Source organism: Amphiura filiformis, unplaced genomic scaffold (genome assembly GCF_039555335.1).
Source record: "Amphiura filiformis unplaced genomic scaffold, Afil_fr2py scaffold_57, whole genome shotgun sequence".
NCBI classification, from domain to species: domain Eukaryota; kingdom Metazoa; phylum Echinodermata; class Ophiuroidea; order Amphilepidida; family Amphiuridae; genus Amphiura; species Amphiura filiformis.
In genome coordinates, this window is record NW_027305521.1 from 204,881 (window position 1) to 226,677 (window position 21,797).

The 21,797-nt window shown below is 40.1% G+C and overlaps 1 protein-coding gene across 1 annotated transcript; it reads left to right on the plus strand.

Annotated features, from left to right (window-relative positions):
• The first annotated feature begins 1,780 nt into the window (after positions 1–1,780).
• LOC140144470 (uncharacterized) lies at positions 1,781–10,589 on the plus strand. Its single transcript, XM_072166281.1, has 2 exons — positions 1,781–1,867; positions 7,110–10,589. Exons 1-2 carry the CDS (start codon positions 1,781–1,783, stop codon positions 10,587–10,589), a joined length of 3,567 nt encoding a protein of 1,188 aa, XP_072022382.1.
• Positions 10,590–21,797: the final 11,208 nt, after the last annotated feature.

The window sequence follows — 21,797 nt, forward strand, 5'->3', positions numbered from 1 at the left end:
GAAGGGTGCAGCTTGGTATGAGAAATAACTAGTTTATATTTTTAAGGTTACAGGTCAACGACGGGGTCAAGTCCAATTGAAGTATAATGCCAAACACGTTAAATGCCAAATCTAGCCATAATTCAAGATGGCGGGCAAAACAAATGAGCTACAATTAAGGTGATAGTTTGTCTGTAATCACAAACATGGGTTGCCAAAATTTTTAGCCGAGATATAGGCAAAAGTATTTTGCACATGTCGGACATTTTGAAATTCAAGATGGCTGCTAAACCAAATTAGTATTATTTTCAGGTGACTAACTTTGGAATTAAAAGTTCTTAAACTCATTACAGGTGAGCGACCCCATCTCTTCTAACTCTTCATTCTGAACTTACACGTGTTATCATGGTTATGCATGATGCAGTCATGTCTACAGTAAAATTCACCGCGACCTTTGAAGGACTTAAACCCCATTAAAAGCTATTAAACCAAGATAACACTCATTGAAAACAGCTCAACTGATTAAATCAGATCTTCTCTGGTTGTGCACATGTGTCTGTTTTATATGTGCGGTATCGCAATGAGCTGGTATGTATAGCTTCAGTTGGGTAACCGATTATAAAGGAAACGCAAGGAAACAATGGTATGTGGACCTTTGTTCACGAAATGAGACAATGGCCTGCTTTTTGTTAAGCAGCATTCTTGAAAATGAGCAACATAATGATTGTTGACTTAACACGGTTTGGAAATAATTTCTTCATATTTTTTGGTGTTATCTGTCGTTTACATATCCTTCCTAAAACACCAAAGTACGAATATTTCCAAACATCTAATTTAGCTAAAAATTTAGGACATATTACAAAACTATATTTTCTAGAATTTTAGATTAGTACTTCTAATATTGGCCGGTTATTTTTCACACAGCGACGTTAACTAGGCTATGTACTTTTACCTATAACATACACTAAAACACCAAAGTACGCATATTTCCAAACATCTAAATTAGCTAAAAATTTAGGACATGTTGCAAAACTATATTTTCTAAAATTTTAGAAGAGTACTTTAAATATCGGCCGGTTATTTTTCAGACAGCGACGTTAACTAGGCAACTCCCCATACTTCTAACGTACGCTATTTGTAGAGGTCACGCGTCAATGGTAAGAGCACTGTGTATTGTGTATAGGAAAACGGACAGTAACTGCAGTATGGGATTAATAAAACTGTACATAGTAAATTGTAAATACCAACTTGGATTACCGGTACGTGTACCAAGGCCATGTCCACGTCCACGCTACGGACGATCAGTGCTGTGTAAACACTGGGAACGCTGCATAATATCATACTCATGAACTGGTCATGCTGGTCGGGGGGGGGGGGGTCCCACACAAACACCACCAAACATTAATGCTTTGATCCCGGTTCGGCATTGCAACCAACGGGCGTTTAATGCTCAGACCCCAGTCCCACCACTCTGTTATAGCACATGAGTGCCGCATACCGGTATTACTTGGAGGCCAATTGATGTTCTAATAAGTAATCTGTGTTTCTTTAATACAGAGAACATATGGAATCAATACGATACCATGATGGAGAAAGATCCTGACAAAAAGGGATTTGTATTGGGATCAGTAGAATTACTTAAGAAAGGCTTCAAAAAATCCGTGGATCAGGTAATGCAAAGGAAAGCATCGACCGAACAGAGGTGACAGTCAAAACGTATCTGCCAAAATGGAGTGGTTTCTTTATCGAAGATGAAGAAGATGAAATACATCTGTTATCGGAGGTCTTGGAAAGGGTAAAGATGATTAACTACGGTCTCCAAGAAGCATATATCATCGATAAGCTTGGCATCAAACTTCACAAATACAATGACTTGGAAATAGGCGAGGTAAGAATTTTTCACAAGTACTTACTAAAATTGTAAATTACAAATGCCAATAATGGAAGACCACTTGGGAAGAAGGGCTAAAGTGCCATTTTGGCGAGAGTGACTTTTAAAAGGCAGTTTTAAAGTTGTCAAATTTTGACCGATTTCACCCCCTAAAAATAAGGGTTGTTGAGGGGTCAAATGGGGTCAGTGTTTTTGGCCACACAGGGGTCAAAATCATAAAGTGCGCCGAGTTCAGTCAAAATGGTCTCAAATTGTTCGTCATGTAAACTAAAGTCAAATAAGGAATAGTTATCACCATTTCGGATGTTTCGTTACCTAGGAAACATCGCAAAATAGTTCATGGCAATAGGCCCTATAGGCTGCATGTATGTTGACCTTTATTGTCGAATTTTGGCAGTAACAAAGCATTCGGGACAGTACAAAATATTCCTTATTTGACTTAATCTTACATGACGAATAATTTGAGACCATTTTCATTGAAATCGGTACACTTTTAGTTTTTCACTCCCGTGTGGTCAAAAAACTCACCCCCTTTGACCCTTTCACTTATAACTCAAAAATGGTGTGACGCAGATATTTCAAATTATATCACTCATACATAAATTCTAGACAGTTCATTGGTAGATTACCATTTGCCATTTTTACTATCACCCACTCCGTGTGATAGTCTTTACCATCATGTGTTATGGCGTAGTGCGCCTGCGCCAAGCCGTGCGCTGACTCTTGGACTCGCCGAGTTTAGTTATGGGGTGGACCCCAAAATGTGAAATATATCACGGCAAAACATGGTGTTATGTTGAAGAAAAAATGTATTTCCTACCTTAAATAGTATTTTAGTAATAGAATTTATGCATGAGTGATATAAAACACATATTAACTGTCTTAAATTGGTGTAATGGTCGAAATATAATCACTCGGTGAAAGATGTATTGTTCCAGCTCGTGGAATGGAACAATCCATCTTTCACCTCGTGATTATATTTCGACCATCACACTCATAGACGGTTAATATTTGTATACTATACTTTTTCTGAATCGTTATGATCAGATAAATGCTTTGGTGTGGTTTGTGAAATCTTAACGTTTTAGTATGAAATTTGACTCCTGTCGACCCCTTGGAACAATTTTTGATTTTTTTAAATAGCTTATCGTTTTCTGTCTATTGATTCTGATGTAGAGACGTCGATTAAAAGTTGATTTCCGAGAGTGCACTATAGCCCCTTCTTCCAACGCAACTAATGTAGTGCTGCATGTCTTATCATACACTGTCCGGTCACCTCTATATTGCCACCTGAGTATCAAGTGAGCTTTGTGTTTTGTGGATGCAACTTTAGTCTGGATTTTCTCGTTCCTTTTGGTTTCACTTCATCCACATTCTGTCTGCGTGTATGCTGTCGCTGTAAACGTGATTGTGGTGCTGTAGATTTAAATTTGGTAAAGCAGAATTTGGCAAATTGACCCTTAAAGGCCCTTTCAGTGATTTCACAGGAACATTAAAAAAAATGGAAATTTGTCAAAGTTGCTTAGAAATAAAGAATAAGTCTACAGAATTTCATTAAACCACTTTTCCCCTGAATACATCGACAAATTAGTCAAAAAACAGAAGTTTTAGAAAGGTTTTCTACTTCAACTCAGATCGACTCGAGAAAATCGAGATTTTCGTACAGTGTGCCACCAATCGACTGGAAAAACTTCCTAGTCCAGTGTTTCTAACACGGGGGAAGTAGAGTCTAAATTGATTTAAAACAGACGCTTAATTTTTGTAGTAGAAAACAAAATAAGCAATTAAAGGTCACCGAGGCAAACTAACGGTCAATTCAAATATGAAAAACAGTTAAAATTGTGTATTTTGTTTAAAATAGTAGCTACTGAAGTAGTGTAAAAAAGGGTGTGCTGACTCATTACTCTCTATTTCTGTCAAAACTCCCTTTTTACACTAAAAATACACAGGATTAATAATTCTGTCTATTTCTCCTGTATTATTTACCCTCTAAACCCCCTGCATTATTTACCCTCTAAACTCCCTGTATTATTTACCCTCTAAATTCCCCTGCATTATTTAACCTAAACCTCCCCTGTAATCTTCCCTGGGTTTTAATTCACAAAAACAACACAGGATTACACAGAAAAACAATTTACACAGGATTACACAGAAAAATAATTTACACAGGATTACACAGAAAAACAATTTACACAGGATTACACAGAAAAAAAATAACAACACAGGATTACACAGAAAAACAATTTACACAGGATTACACAGAACAATAATTTACACAGGATTACACAGAACAATAATTTACACAGGATTACACAGAAAAACAATTTACACAGGATTACACAGAAAAACAATTTACACAGGATTACACAGAAAAAATAACAACACAGGATTACACAGAAAAACAATTTACACAGGATTACACAGAAAAACAATTTACACAGGATTACACAGAAAAACAATTTACACAGGATTACACAGAAAAAAATAACAACACAGGATTACACAGAAAAACAATTTACACAGGATTACACAGAAAAACAATTTACACAGGATTACACAGAAAAAATAACAACACAGGATTACACAGAAAAAATAACAACACAGGATTACACAGAAAACAATTTACACAGGATTACACAGAAAACAATTTACACAGGATTACACAGAAAAACAATTTACACAGGATTACACAGAAAAAATAACAACACAGGATTACACAGAAAAAATAACAACACAGGATTACACAGAAAAACAATTTACACAGGATTACACAGAACAATAATTTACACAGGATTACACAGAACAATAATTTACACAGGATTACACAGAACAATAATTTACACAAAAAATCTTACCTTTTTAATTTTGTTGTGAAGACCAAAAACTTGTCTGCTAAACATGCTAAATATATCCATACAGAAAATACCTTTGATTTGTTACAAAATTGTCAAAATATCGCAGAATATTAAATAACACTGATCAACATTTGAACAGTTTTATAAAGCATGTCCTTTTCTTTGCACATGATATATAACACAGACCCACTTGCCAGTACCAATGGTGCAACACAAACAACCAGCCTTAGACAAAAGGTTACAGAGGTTAATCTAATCGGCATTTGCTTACAAGCTACTCATTTTCATAAAAAATCCCTCCATGGTGTGTTACCATGGAAGGATTTTTGGGGTTAAAACTGCTATGTACAAAGCATAGTACTAGTCTATTTACATGGTAGAGAGTGAATTTAGTTCCTTATTAGTCCTCCTCACCATCTGAACCATTGTTTACATTCTCTTCTATTTGTCGAATATCCGATTCAGCCAACTCTATTTCAGTTTCAGTTGTTGTAAGCTCTTTTATTAACTTTTTTATCCTTTGTTTTTGAAGTTTTCGCTTTTGAATTAGCTTACTTCGCTGATTCATCTTCCGTGCTAACTCTATTCGCGCTTTGCACTTTGACACCTTTGATTCGGCAGCCATATTTGATAAAAACTGGGTAACCTTTTCCATAGTTGATTATATTTTATCCGCCTCTAACCCCTTTCAATATTCAATACAATATACACTCAGAGAAATGAGAAAAAAAAAATCAATTTTATGCTGGAAACAATTTTTTTTCAAATCAGTACAATAAAAGTACAACAGACTTTCTATTCAATACTGTGACTGGGAACACTTGTTAACTTGATATACACAATAAACCCTCAAAAAACGGTAGAAAAATCAATTTTATGCTGGAAACAATTTTTTTTCAATCAGTTAATTTTTACAGTCAAGTACAATACATGACACAAAAATTATTACACTTCAAAAATTTCACACACAGTTACTAGCTGGAGACCAGACAGGGTTAAGCTCAGCAGGAGACATAACCCGCAGATCCATTGTCTGTCACCCACACTTACACACAATAACATGCAGTGAGACAAAGCGGTTGCGGGAAGAATTAATTTGATATGTCTAACCAGGCGGAAACCTAGCCCGAGGCATTGTGGAGTTGAAACTTAATAACGCACATTCCTTTGTTAGCATGTTGCCCGATCAACCCTATTTACGCATATTAGGATAGTTTTGCAGGGAATTTTTTGTTGTTGATTTTATCCAGTTGCCAGATTTTTTGATACAAATTGGGTGACATACCTAAAGGTATCACACATTCCGATCCGGCATACACATTCCGATCCGACATAATTTTTTTGAAATTTTTTTTTTTTTTTGATACTGTTTGGAATGTTTGTGTCGGATCGGAATGTGGAAATGCTAAACAGAGATGGCGCTGTTATTTTTTACTAGTTAATACCAGCTGGGAGAGGGCACACACTATTTTTAGATTTTTTCCTAATTTAAAAAAATAATTTAAGAAATTTTGATATAATAAAAAAATCTTATAATAAAAAAATGGAATCGTTTAAAAATTATCGCAATATCGAAAAAGAAATTACTCTCGAGTCAAAAGTTGAAAACAAGCATTTGTTTGTATTTTACAAGGAACAGTGGATTCAGCTTAGTCATAAGAAAAATCCAGACAAATTTTTTGGTTATCATACGATGATTAATCGATATGATGGAATTTTGTGTACTGAACTTGGGCTGTGTAATCCGCTTAAATATTCGAAAGAGCTATATTTGAGACACAAAGAATCATATAAAAAGGCTTCTAAAAAATATTATGCTAAAAAAGAAAGCGGAAAAAAATCAATTTAGAAAAATAAATATTTTGGTTTAAAAAGAATATAATAAAGAATAAAGCTAGAATGCCGGTAGCTCAATTGCTTCTAACCGCGAAGCAATTTCGCAACTACGCTAGAAATAATGGATATCGAGGATACTCCAGACTAAAAAAAGATTATTTGAGAAATTTAATCAGCAAACCTCCTCCGGATTACAAGGCGATCGATGAAGCAAAAAATGAAGAAAGACGACAAAGAGGAGAGTACACCGTAAAAGAATTACACGCGATTGCAAAAGACGCGGGCCTTCGAGGATACTCGAGACTGAGCAAAGATGCTCTCAATGAAAAACTCGAGGAAAATTACATCATTTCCTCTAACAATTTTGACGTTGTGGTACCTCCTGCAAACCCACGTCATCCGTTCAAGTTTAAAAGAGTCAAAGCAAATCTTCAGAATTTTAGAATAAAATTCATTATCAAAGGAATAGCCGGCTACGCACCAATCACCTTCTTTCAGACCATCAAACAAAGTCTTATCAGTTTTTTAATAACCACTTTCAAATGAAGATTCATATGAATCTTTGGTGCACGCTTGAAAAAGAAGACCTGGCAGCCGACGATAATGATATCCCAATCGTCACCACAGGATTTCGTTCTACCACGAGGGTGTATCTACAAGGTACGGATCCTGATGAATTTTACCAAATCACGACGGGTCAAATTTTAGAAAATTTGAATAAGTACCAAGCCAATGGAAGTGGGTGGACGTTTGTAAGGATTGAAAAGTTGGAAATTCACATGGAAAAATACCAACCGATGCATGGAGGAACGTACATTCTAACTCCAAAATTTCTAGTCAACAAGAAAGTGATCATCAATCCTAGAAATCATGACGACCAATGCTTCAAGTATTCTATCACTCGAGCCATACATTTAGTTAACAAAAATTCTGAAAGAATAACTAAACAACTTGAAGAGCAATCCAAAGAGCTCAACTGGGATGGTATCTCCTTTCCTACTCCCATTTCGGATGTTTCTATGTTTGAAAAGAACAATCCTACAATCTCCGTAAATGTAGGAATGTACGTACCAAAGGGTACTGACAGAGATACAAAGTACGGACCAGCCATTGTTCCCTTAGTAACTAGTAAGAACCTCGGTCGACCGCAAAAAGTCGATCTGCTATTGATTACAGGAACAAACTCTAAAGGCGAAGAAACCAGTCACTATACCGTGGTTAAGAACATGGGTGGACTTTTGAAAGGGATAACGACCAAGAAAAACATGCATTACGAGCACTGCAGAAACTGCTACGCAGGTTTTGCTCCCGAAGCACTAAGGAGCCACGAAGAAACATGTCATTCTCATGAAGCCTTGAGAGCTAAGATGCCAAAAGAGACAAAAAACGGAGAAGCCCCAACTCAATCCCTCAGGAACCAATTCAAGTCGCAGAGATTTCCAATCGCCTTTTACGCCGACTTTGAATCATTTACGGTTCCGATTCAAACCTGCGAACCTGAATTTTTTCGGAAAACGTCAAAATACCAAAAGCACGAACCTTCGGGTTTTTGCATACACGTCAAGTGTTTGGATGATTCCGTGTACTCTCATGAGCCTATAGTGTACACCAAGCAAAGCAAAAACGAGGACGTATCGTTAGTTTTTGTGAACATGATCGAGAAGCTCACTAGAGAGATTCACAACAAGCTTTACAAACGAGAAAACAATCCTTACATACTCGCGGAAAATATGATCATCAGTTCCGAAGAGCAAAAGATGTACGAGAGAGCCACCTCATGTCACATTTGTAAGAAACCTCTAACCCCCAAAGACAAGAACAACAGAACCGTTAGAGATCACTGTCACTTTACTGGAAAATTCAGAGGAGCCGCTCACAATCAGTGCAATCTTTCTTACAGAATGCCGAGTTTCTTTCCAGTATTCTTTCACAATCTCTCGGGATACGACGCTCACCTATTCATCAAAAATCTCGGTAAGACCAAGGGAAAAATAGACTGCATTCCGACCACCGAGGAAAAGTACATCTCCTTCAGCAAAACAATACCGGTAGGTTCCTTCGTTCCCTATAGGAAATCAATCGTCGCGCGACCGAACGAAGTCTGTCATATTTGCGAAGAACCGCTAAAACCAAAAGACAAGGTCGTAGCCGATGTGTCGTATCCAAAGAAAGAATCTTTAGGACCGGCTCACCAAAAGTGCATCGAACCAGTCGAAGTCAAACACGAGATAAGGTTTCTCGATAGCTTCAAGTTTCTGTCCACCGGCTTGGATACGCTCGTGAAGAATCTTTCAGATTTTCCCGAAATCGCAAAATTTTTCAAAGGTGAAAAATTGCAACTTGTTCTGAGAAAAGGAGTGTACCCTTACGATTACGTCAACTCTTTCGAGAAACTTCGAGAGACCAGTCTTCCTCCCAAAGAAGCGTTTTACTCCAAGCTCTACGACGTGGAAATCTCCGACGACGATTACCAGCATGCTCAAAAGGTGTGGAATACCTTTGGAATGAAAACCTTGAGGGAGTACCACGATCTGTATCTCATGACTGACGTTCTTCTCTTAGCCGACGTGTTCGAAAATTTCAGAAAAAACAGTCTGAAAAACAACGAGCTGGATCCTTGCTGGTACTACACGACCCCCGGAATTTCCTACGACGCCATGCTGAAGACGACGGGCGTACGTCTGGAACTTTTTACGGATTACGACAAGACACTGTTTTTTGAAAAGAACAAGAAGGGTGGGATTTCCTTGATACCTACCAGACATGCCAAAGCCAACAACAAGTACATGGGTGCTGATTACGATCCGAGCAAGCCCACCAAGTACCTGGTGTACGTCGACTCAAACAACCTTTACGGATGGGCCATGATGCAACCGCTTCCGGTCGGTGGCTTTGAGTGGATGACACCGAGCGAGCTAGACAATTGGCGCAAAATTCCGTGCACCATTGAAGTGGATCTGGAATACTCCAAAGAGCTTCACGACCTTCACAACGAGCTTCCTCTAGCTCCGGAAAGAATGATCGTGAACAAAGTGGAAAAGCTAATCCCGAATCTGAACGACAAGAAAAAGTACGTCGTCCACCACGTGGCTCTGAAGCAGTACGAGGAGCTTGGACTCATAGTGACCAAGGTTCACCGAGGGGTAAAATACCGAGAAAAACCCTTCATGAAATCGTACATCGACAAGAATACCAGTCTTAGAACAAAAGCTGAATCGGAGTTTGAGAAGGATTTCTTCAAGTTGATGAACAACAGCGTCTTTGGAAAAACGATAGAGAACCCTAGACTCTACGTAGACTTTCATCTTGTGTCTACCCGAGCTGAAGCGCGTAAGTTGATCGCAAAACCTACCTTCGATCGATCCACCAGCTTTGACGAAAACCTCATAGGTATTCTCATGAGGAAGAACTCGGTGTACTTCAACAAGCCGTTATATCTTGGAGCGAGCATCCTTGATATCTCAAAGACAAAGATGTACGACTTTCACTACAATTACATCAAGAAAAAATACGGAGACAAGGCGAAGCTCTGTATGACTGACACCGATTCGTTACTTTATGAAATCGAGACCGAAGATTTCTACGAGGACATCGCTCCAGACGTGGACCGCTACTTCGACACTTCCAACTACCCGACCGATCATCCGTCGGGAATTCCGATCGGAAAGAACGAAAAAGTCCCCGGCAAGTTCAAGGACGAAGCCGGAGGAAAGCAGATAGTGGAATATGTTGGACTGAGACCAAAGTTGTACGCTTTCAGGATACACGAGGGAAACGAGGAAAAGAAGTGCAAAGGCATCAAAAAAGCGGTCGTTGAAAGAAGTATTGCCTTTGACAACTACAAGCAATGCGTTATGGACAAAAAACCTCAGAAGAGAAAGATGAATGTGATCAGGAGTTACAATCACGAAATCTACACAGAAACCGTCAACAAAATCGCGCTAGATGCCAACGATGACAAAAGAGTCATACGCAAAGACGGAATACACACGTACGCGATTGGACACTACGCCGTAAAACTTGAATAAGAAAGTTTACTTCAAAACTCTGTCGGGTGGCAACTGTGTACCCTCGGGTACTATCATAAGCTCCTGTCTAACAAACGCTCTTTTTGGTGCTCCCTTCGACAAATAGTACAAAATTGGATTACCCGGTGTCCTCACGATACTATCAACCGTGTAAGTTTCCAGAGACCAAATGGGATCGGTTGCGCGTCTTCTCTCACCTCCCTCCAACTCTCCGGGAGCGTAAAGATATCTCAATCTCACGTTACCTGGAATTTCAATCTCATTTTTCAACTTTTGTGGAGCTGAAGGCAACGTTTCAATCTTTTTCTTCTTGATAGCATCAACCGGTTTCATTCCTATCAGCCGAGTCTCTTCGCTGTTCAAAGCTCTGATCACATCCGGAAGCCTACCCACCCACTCGGTAGACCTCACATTTTTCTGACCACGAGCTTCCATCAGTATTTCCTGCGAGTACTGATGGCCAAACAGTCTTTCAGCCAAAGTTCTGTTAAATCTTTCAACAATTGCCTGAGCTCTATGTTGACCAGGCAACCCTCTTCTGATATCGACCTTGTGCTTTTTCATCACTTCGTTCACTTTGCCCATGAATTCTCTTCCAGGATCGACCTGCAGAAGCTTCGGCCACTTTAAAACTCGAGAGTAAATTTTTTCAAATGCCTTGGCCCCCTCCCCAGATTCCTTCAAGCTCAGAGGCTCAGCTTCCTTGTATCTGCTCGCGACATCCACCACAGTCAACGCGTACTTGTAAAGCTTTTTCCTTTACTCGGTCTGTCGTGAGGGAGAAACAACAAATCGGCTTGATGAACTTCATTAGGTACACTTACGTTAAATTTTGCTCTGGGAATGTACTTCGGAGGTGGTAGGTAAATTTGCCACTGAGTCTGCTTTTTAAAAACATTTCTAGCTTTTTCTTTTGTCACTCCAACCTCTTTCGCCAGCTTGTCTATCGCAGAAACACCCTTCCAATACCCTCTCGGACTGTAGTAAACCTTAGACATTTTAGTTTCAGCCATCTTTTATTTTTAGCCTCGATTTAAAAATAAAAACAGTTTAAGAAAATCCCTGCTACAAACAAAATGGCAAAACAATCATGCATACTGAAGGTGGAATTTGAGCACTTGTTAGAAGAGCAAAAAGGATCCTCAATTTTGAAATGGGTTGAACTAGAAGAAGGTGGAATTTACAAAATTACCAATTTTGAGATCATGGAAACCAGGGTTGGAAAATCCGGAGTTATCACTCTCAGTGATAACACTCGAGTTTGGAGTTGTTCTGCCCTAACAAAAAGGCTAGAGAACTTGGACTTGGACTTCGGTAAATCAATAGCTTTTGTTAAACCCACGGGCAAAAAAGAAAGCAAAACAACCGGGAACATGTACCACAGTTTTGACCTTGTAGTGAAAGAGTTGGAATATGATGAAGACTCAGACTAGACGTACAGTCTACCATAACCAACAAAAAAAATCCCTTTAGACATTCAGTCTAAAGGGATTTTTTATTATTACAAAAATGAAGTGTACGAGTAAATACAAGCGTTGTTTTTGCAAATTGTGTAAAAAGAAAACTCGCCTTCGAAAACAGAACAAAAAACCGATTTGTCTATACGGTACCGAATTTAATCAGTTGTTTAAAGAACCTGCGCGAGTGCAAAGCATACCAAAATGTAAAAATTGCAACTCAGAATATATAGTAGACGATGTGTGTTATGATTGTGGTTTAGAAAATGACGCGTCTCTTAACGAGAACTCACCCCGAGTTAACATCGACCAAATTCAACAACCGAAAAAATACTGCGAAACCAAGACCTACCAGTTTGAAGAATACATCGAAATCTATCTAGGAAATATTACGAGTACTTCTGAGATTTTGATCGACGAGTTTGTTACAAAAATGAAGTGTACGAGTAAATATAAGCGCTGTTTTTGCAAATTGTGTAAAAAGAAAACTTGCCTCCGAAAACAGAACAAAAAACCGATTTGTCTATACGGTACTGATTTTAATCAGTTGTTTAAAGAACCCGCGCGAGTGCAAAGCATACCAAATTGTAACTCAAAATACAGTGGAAATGTTACGAGTACTTCTGAGATTTTGATCGACGAGTTTGTTAAAAAATTTAAAAAATAAAAAAATGTTCGAGTCCCTGAGTAAAAAAGACTTGTTAAAAGTCTTGAGATCAGACCCAAAAGCCGTTCACAAGATTTACTACGAAATTACGGGCAATTCTCCCGTCGATTTTTGGCACGATCGAGCTAATTTGTTATGCGATCTTGATAATATACTGAAAATTTATTTACAAAATAAACCCAAGAGAAATAATTTTAACATCCACTACACTCTTTTTTACCTACTCAAACGAAGAAATTATCCCGTAACTCTCGACGCTTTTCCAGAGATTAGAGGTTCGGCTCCCACCCAAATACTTTTATCCAAAGTATTTGATAGCGACCACACCGGTTCCGAGCAATCCCAGTCCGAGCAAAGCTAATTCCCCGTTCTGAATCGATTTTGTTTGATCTTCGTCGAGATACTCTCCATCATAAAGTTGTGGTTCGGGTGGAAAAGAATCCATCAAAATTCCCGTTAAATTATAATACTGTCTCATCGCGTCATCGACGTCCAAAAGGTTCTCTCCGCGTGACCCTGTTTTTTAATTGATCGTTGATGTAATCTATTCTTGAAAGACGCGCTAGATTCCAAGAATCTCGGTCGTGCTGAAGTTTTTCGAGAGCGAGATCGTGTCTTTTGCGTTCTTCCGAACTACTGAGAGAGTTGAACAGATAATTGCTCCCTGAAAATGCTAAAGCGTTAACCATAGCTCCACCAACCATGAATGCGATCGACGCCATTTTCTCTTTATTTTAAAATTAAAAAAATGAATGTTTTGCAGTCGCGGTTATAATTTCAGGAAGTGGTTGAAAAAATCACTAATTAGCCATATAATAGTCGTACCAATTCATACAGTGTTCGGTTTCATATTTTTCATAGAATTGTCCTTTTCCCGTATGAAAAAATAAAACAGCGGGCTCTTATAATAAATAATAAAATAAAATAAATTTCGGAATTTATATAGCGCTTTTTCAGAGGATTCAAAGCGCTGTAATTTCGCTGCGTGGTGAATCATCACAATCAGATCGCATCAACTAGGCTAGTTGCAGCCGAACCCGGCGCAAACCTATCCGCACTTAGATTGTAACATCCACCCATTTTCTGCAGCTCCCCAAATTCCATTGGGTGAAGGAAGTTTTGATAACGAAACAACTAATCACCGATTTTGAAAGCAGGAGGAAACCGGAGATCCCGGAGAAAACCTGCGAGAGCGAGCATGGATCGGGATAAACCAAGTGCACATGAGTCCTTGGGCCGCGCCGGGGCTTGAACCCGGGACCTCAGTGGTGCAAAGCGAGGGAATTACCGCTGCGCTAACTCGCCCTCTTTACTTCTGACGGTACGGCTACGATGTATAGAGCCAACCAATTATAACAACGAATTTCATCCTCTACATCAGGAATATCGGCCCAAATAAGAGGATCTACCTTTAATCGGTCACCATTGGCGAGGAAGTGAATTCCGGTTTCAACATCGATCTTGGTAACTTTGTAATCTTTGTTCAACTCTAGATCTTCAATTTTCAAAAGTGTCATGCTTTTATTATTAATTTAAAAAAGCCCTCTTGGCACAGATAGTGCTAAGAGGGTTTTTAATATACCTACCTTGACAGAATGTTTCCCTTGGACTAAGCCATAATTTGATCCGGAAGAATTCCTTGATTCACGAGCCAATCTCTGAGCATCGTAGCCGAATAGACGCTCAAAGTCAACTTTACGATATCCTCCACATCAAGCTGCGAGAGATTAGCCGGCTTCATTTTTAGGAACTTTTTCATAACGAACGAGTTAGCCCATATACCGAGGCTTATCGTTGTTGCGTGATACGCGCCGTTTACGATCATTTTTACGTTTGGATTGGTTTCTGCCATCTTCTTTATTGTAACTAAAAATCATCGAAAGGATCGACTTTTGGTTGATGATCGACCGCTGTGGTCACGGTGGGTGGGCTTTCAGTCGTACCGTTTAAGGTAGAATACCCATATGCCACTATCCCTCCAACGACGACGACCGCTCCTCCAACAAGAACTGGACCTGACAACCAGTTTGGCACGTCTGAAGGCATGGTCTCAGGTGTATCTTTGGATGGTGTTGCTTGCATTTTTTCAGAGGCTTTTATTTTTGCTACCCTTTCTTTGTTTCTTGCGGCTAATGCTTTTCCAGCGGCAACCCGGTTCGGGTTTTTGACTTTTGCTTGATTCACTCCTGCCGTCACCTTTGTCGAAGGCGTCGTGTCCGCTGCTGGAACGACCACCTTGGGTGGAACGTCTACCTTAGGCGGAATGTCTACTGATTTGGTTTCTTGATCACTCATCTTTTATTATTAGAAAAAAAAAACTGAGCAAATTACTCAAGTACCTGAGTAACACCTGAGTAACATTACTCAAGTACCTGAGTAACACCTGAGTAACATTACTTAAGTACCTGAGTAACATTACTCAAGTATTACTCAAGTACCTGAGTAACACCTGAGTAACATTACTCAAGTACCTGAGTAACACCTGAGTAACATTACTCAAGTACCTGAGTAACACCTGAGTGAAAGCTGAAATTTTCTTTGAAACTTCATTTTAAAGTTTTGATAAATAATTATAAACAAAAATCAGGCATTGATTATCGGAACCGAGATTGGTGTTTTAATAGCGGACACGGAAACTCAGTAAGATGACGGATTCGTTCTCCGAAGAATCAGATTTCAGCGACGAATGCGACGCGTTCGATCCGCTGTACTGCGATTCAAGAGGGGAGCATCTCACCCTATCGCAGAGGGTAAAAAGAAGCAGAGAGAGGATCGCCGAGAAAAGAGAGGTCGAGCTCCTAAAGACACGACTTCTGGTGGAAGAGATCGCGCAGAGCAAATTTCCCAGGAAAAAAATGCCCTACAAAGAGAACGAGCCCCCGGTGACGCTGGTTCACTTCCTCTCGTTCGGTTGCAAGAACTCGGTCTACGAAAAAGAGATAACCTGGGAAAGACAGTGCGACTGCAAGAGACCGGATCTGCATAAAAAATCGCACGTTGTTCCAAAACCCGAGCCGGCGATCGTGATCCAAAAAAGCAACCCAAAGACGTGGAGCAACCTCTTCAAGACCGAAACCACCATCGCGGAGGAAGATAGAAGGAGGAGGAGAGCGCAAAGAGGTTAGAACGGCAACGTCTCGAAAGGCTCGAGCGCGAAAAACGACGCGCCCCCAGGGTGATAATCCGACTGTGCAAGTTTTACCAGCAAAATAAGCCGTGCCCCAACATCAAAGAATGCAAAGACGCTCACTCTCCCAGAGATTTTGAACAAGAGTGTAGATATGGAAAGAGTTGCAAATTTAAAAAAAATAAAAGGTGTAAATTTTTACACAGTAAATCATAAAGAAGTCGTCGAAAAAATGTTCGAGGATATTTTTCTCTCGAACATTTTTTTTAGTTTTGAAACTTTTGTAATATTTTTTTTTTTTTAAAGTTTAGTCAAACCAAAAAAAAAATGCTCGAGAGGAATCGTTCCTCTTGAGCATTTTTTTTAACCCTTTGAGTCGCCGTTAGTATTCAAAGGTTAATCAATCACATCAATACTTGGGAGTCGTCTACTGTGCACTTCGCTTCTGGTGGAAAGTCAACTTTTTAACACCGTTGCTAGTTAACAGAATAGCCTCCAACGGAGCTAGCATATGTCCAAAACTATGATACAGCCCACAGGTCCATTTGTTTAAAGCTAAATCAATAAAGGGTCCTTCGTTCAGAGACTCTTCCAGAGCATCGCGATCGGTAATCGCCAAATTTTTGGAAGGAAGAGTCCGACCAAATTTACGTAAGCGGTAACGAAGTGCTTTTTCATTGACCTGGTCACTATCCCACCCATGTGAGCCTCGTATCTGGCGTAGAGTCTCATCAGACTCTTTTGATCAAGCCTATCGATCTCAGCGGAGGTTATGATCTTTCCCAAATACTCTTTGCTTTTTCCTGCCTCTGCTACGCCGATCAACCGTTCCCGCAGCTGTTCCGTTTCGCCAGACTCCCTCACAGGTTCCTCCCGTGTAGCCGTACCGTCTAAGGTAGACATTCCGCCTATGGTGGGCAGAACGTCCACGGTCATCGCCTCGTTAACTATATCTTCAATTTCAGTCATCTTGCTTTTTTATCTTAAGATTATTTTTGCCACCAGTACTCAGTCGGTTGCTCGGTAATTAGAATTAGTTTGGAATGTTTTTGTTTAGCTAGCTTTTTTTTGATCTCTTTCTTCTCTTCTAGAGTTGGGATTATATCGTTCTCCCTTAGAGTCTCGTCAAAACTATCTTGATCTTTTGTGTAAAACAGGGCTGTCCATTTTGTCTGCTCTCTGAGATCGGTAACGATGGAGTTATATTTTTATGTAAGCACCCAAACGGAACAATTATCGTGTCTTCCCGAGAATGCTAGCTGAGAAAGCATCTGTTTCTTTTTGGTTAATGATCTGTCAGAGCTGCAGTCGTCGATAATGAAAAGTGTGTGTCCGTCTTGTATTCCATAAGTTTTGTAGCCAAATTTTAAACAATCGTTCAGCCAATCGTCGGACTTTGGACACCAGTTAGGATCCATTGGAATGACATCAACGTCCTTAAAAAAACAGGATCTGTTTAAGTACGCTTTGTTGCGCGTCCAGGTAGGGCAAACGATTATGATGTATTCAAAGAAATTCTTGTATTCCCTCTCGAGTAAATCCAGAACAAATTCAGTCTTGCCACAGCCGGTGGCTCCGCAGATTATAGCCGAGTGCGCGTGTTTTGGAAACATCTTTTATTCTAGTATTTCACGCTCTGCAATTTTCCGGCTTCGATATTCACCTTTGCATCCTGTATGTAGTACACGTAAGCGTTCAACGCTCCTGCAGCCTCGGCTTCTTTTTCGATCTCGATCTGAATACTCTGACTAGCTCCTTCAATTTTCCTACCAGATCCATGCAACGTGCCATCATCCGTGGTTCTCATGTCCAACCAGAGTCCATACTTGGTCGTGAGATAATCTGGTAAAATCACATCGGCCAATTCCGCTTCTTTGATTATGTGTGGGACGGTTCTGAATTTTCCATCCGCAAAGTGCTTTTGAATTTCTTCAAAATGGTTGTGAGGTAACATTCCGCTTGCATACAGCTGGTTTGGGTTCCCGTCTAGAGTGGCTGAGACTTTTTTGATTTTTGGGTTGTATAATTTCTCGGAATCTGGAGCGTAATCGGCTCCTCCATCCGCGGGATCTACGAAAAGAATCAAAATGCCTTTCATGGACTTTGCTCGTGGTGCCAGGACAATATTCCAGACGGTGTTTGATTTGTCCAGCGACTCCTTGCTGTGTCTCATAACTCTATCGTACATAACCACGCTTTTTCCATCGTACATGTTTTTGATCATCATCGCCGTCTCTTGTGAGCTTACCACATCAAACTCCAGGTGAATGTTAGAAATGGAGTAACTGGCAGCTGTGTCTGTGGAAACTATCACTTTCCCATAGTTGTTAAAAGTTAGTTCGTAAGAGAGTCTGTCTTTTAACTCGAACTGGAAAAATGGGTTGTGGGAACTCAGCATTTCAAAGTCCAACGGGATGCAGAACATGTTGCCATAATTCTTGTCCACGGCAATATCCTTGGCGTCGGCACCTTTGTCACCGGCATCTATTCTGTGCTTACGCCCTGCTCCAGATTGAATACCCTGATAGACGGCATTTGATCGCTCCTTGGTTGTTTTCCAAAGATCTTGATATCACAGGAAAATGTCAGCATCGTTCAGGGTGTATATGCTCTGTCCTTCCAATTTGACCTCAATTTTTGACACTATCGCTCTTCCAAGATTATTTACGATCGTTCGATTAACATCTTGGTTTCCACCAGCCGCAGAATTCAAATCAACATTGAATGAAAGTCTGCTAGTTCCAGGGACTATGACATCATTTTTCCAAGGTCTGGGAACCTCACTGTGAGGATTTCACCCTGATTGATAGTACTTGGAACGTGTGTGTTTCGAATGCTGCGTCGAATACCATTGATTCCTCGTGCATTACGAAGTTGTCGGTATGGGTCCAATTTGTATCCGTATTCAGTTGCCATCTTTCTTTTTATTATTACAAAGTTCATTCAGAAAAAGTGTAAAATAAAAAACAAAATGTCAGCAGGTAGGTATTTTGATGATATACGGATGGATCGCATTGACGATCTTGATGCTGATGAAAAAAGTCCTCTATTACCTCAGGATGAACAAGATGACAGCTTTGCTGATAGTTCACTTAATCAAAGTGAAATTGAAGTGCCTAATCAGGGGCAAAGACCAAATTGGGCAAGAGACACAGTTCCGCTTGGTCTAACTGAAGAAACTCGAGCATCCAAAGAAGAGGTGGATGCTCGTATTAATGCGTTCAAACAATTTAATAAGGTGGAAAAAGATATCAGTATATATAAATTTGAGGGAGACAAAGATGGTCGTTTATGGGTTAGATGGGGTGAAAAATGGGTGTTATTGACTCACAAATCTAAGCCAAAAAATTTCTACAAGCAGTCAACTCTGCAAAAAACACCTGGGACAGGAGTAAATTTTTTCAAAGCCTTAGGATTAATACCCGAAATATCACCTGAAGTTGAGGCTGCGGCTTTGAATGTGGTCAGTGAAGCACAGACTCAGATTAATAAAATAGATAACGAAGAAGAAGTAGAATTAGAAGAAGTAAATAAAAGCATCGATAGATTGATATTAAGCACCCAAGAGGACGGGGTAAAACATCATTTGATCAAGATGTAAGGGCAGCGTCGCCAGAGGCTGAGACCTCATTTACTGAACCGCAAACCACTGAACATGAACTACCAGGTGATGTCAACTCATTTACCCCAAGAACTGTAAGAAACCTTCAAAGACAACATAAATACACAAACACAATCACACGACAAATTGAAATAGCAAAGGCAAAAATTGCAATAAACAATGAGTTAATAGAAGAAAAAAAAAGAAAAAGATAATCCAGAAACAGAGCAGGAAAGAAAAGAGGTGCTTAAAAATGAAATCAAGAGGCTCGAAGAAGAAAACAATGCTCAACAAGAAATTTTGGATGCCATAAAACCTCAACTTAGAAATCAGCTTGTGGCGATTCGAGAAACAATTCGCAAAGTACTGTATGTAGATAAAACATTAAAGGAAAGACTTAAAACTTTGTTTATAGAGCGTTACCATCGTATCATTGATTACAGCAATTGGTATGACAATTGCTACCGTTGTTGAGGGAATACTCTTAGCCACCAAATCAGCAATTTCAGCCGTCACTCCAGCACCTAAGCCTGTGCCTCCAAAACCAGGTCCAGGACCAGACCCTGGTCCAAAGCCACCGGAGCCTCCAAAGCCAAAAACCTGGTCGGATTGGATTAAGGATCAACTGCAAAAGATCGCAAATCTTCTATTAAAATTAGGAGAAAAAGCCTTGATAGCTCTTCCAGGAGTTATCGGAGCCGTAGTAAATTTTGTGATGAAAACAGCCGGATCCGTGGTAGGATTTCTAGCGGAACACCTATGGATCTTTGCTCTCGCGGTCGGAGGAATTTTGTACAAAAATGTAACAGAGGTATACGAGAAAAAGAAAAAAGTAATACGACGAGCAAAAAAAATAACCCTTAGCAAAAAATAAATGCTAAGGATTATTTTTTTACTTAAGCCACCAAATTTTTGCCGCGAGATAAGTCATCCACACAAACGTAAATGCTAGTTCAACTCTCGTATTGTAAGCGGCTTTCTCTCTCTCTTCTATCAGCTTCTCCCTTTCACTTGCTTCTTCGGCTGGTGGGACATCCATCTTTTTATTTTAACGAAAATATACGATGGCTAATCCAATAACGGCTGCTCCCAAAATTAAAGAAAGCTTTTTTTCATCATGCATTAGTAGAAGGTCTTCAGTTAAGGACGGACTTTCAACCTCCTCTACCATAAGTGAACTTTCAACCCCTTCAGCCAAAGATGGGCTTTTAACCGTTTCAAACAACGGACTTTCCTCAGGAGCACTGTCTTCAACATTCGGTCGAGAGTCGGTGTTTACGTCTGAGTTTAGCCCTATCTGCATGTCATCCGTGGCGATTTGGATGAAATTGTTGTATCCGTTTACGGATCCCACGAGGATTTCCATGTTGCTCGGGAGCAAGTAAAGTCCGTGACCCACGACAAAATCCAGTTTGCTTTGAGCGTACTGAAGAGTTCTCTGGTATCTGTTTATCGAGTCCGGAAAATCCACGACCGAGTTGATCGCATCCTCGACGTTTGCTAGAAATTGTTTCTGAGCGTCGAACGCCTTGCCGGAACGCAGGATGCCAGATCTGGCTTGAGCTTGGGATCCGAGAATTGCCCACGTGTAAGTCCTGATGGAGTCGTTGATTCTCGAAACTCCCGCGCGTGTGAAACCCTCGTTCCAAGTGTCTGCCACGAAACTGCCGATAGCAGCCATGGCATCTCCTTTCCGAATGGATCTGTCGGTTATATCCGGATCGTGATCGAACAGCTGTTCAATGTACAGAATCTTGTCAGTCTGATTGTCCACACCTCCGAAGCTGTCCGCATCAAAGTGAACTTTCCAGTCCATCGACTGACTGTAGTTTCCTCCGTTGGTAGCTTCGACCATTTTTGGTGGTCACGAATTTCCAGTCGTAAAATTGTTTGTTGAAGAAGTAACTGCCCATTCCGTTGGAAAGATCGAACTTTTGTCTCCAATTAGCTCTCGCGGACACTCCGAATTCGTTGCAAATTCTTTCGTAAGCGTGGGTGTCGATCCCGTTGTTCAGAGGATTGAAGGATTCCTCCGAGGGTAGTGGACAGGACATTTCCGACAGGATTCTTCTGATCTGATAATATGCGTGAAATCTGAACACGGATCGAATCATCGGATCTTTGTGACTGAGAAGTCTTTGGACACCCCGGATCCTGACGTGGCGCACCAGACCGCGAAGTTCAGCTGGTTTTGCCAGAATTGCATCTGGTTGGAGAGCCAGTCATCGTACACGGTTTTGTCCGTGACTCTCGGAAGTTTGTACTTTTGCCACAAACTGGGAAATCTTACGTAAAATTTTCCTTTTTTGCTGACTTGAATTTCTTGATTTACGAGACTGAAACCGTGCGTCGGTTC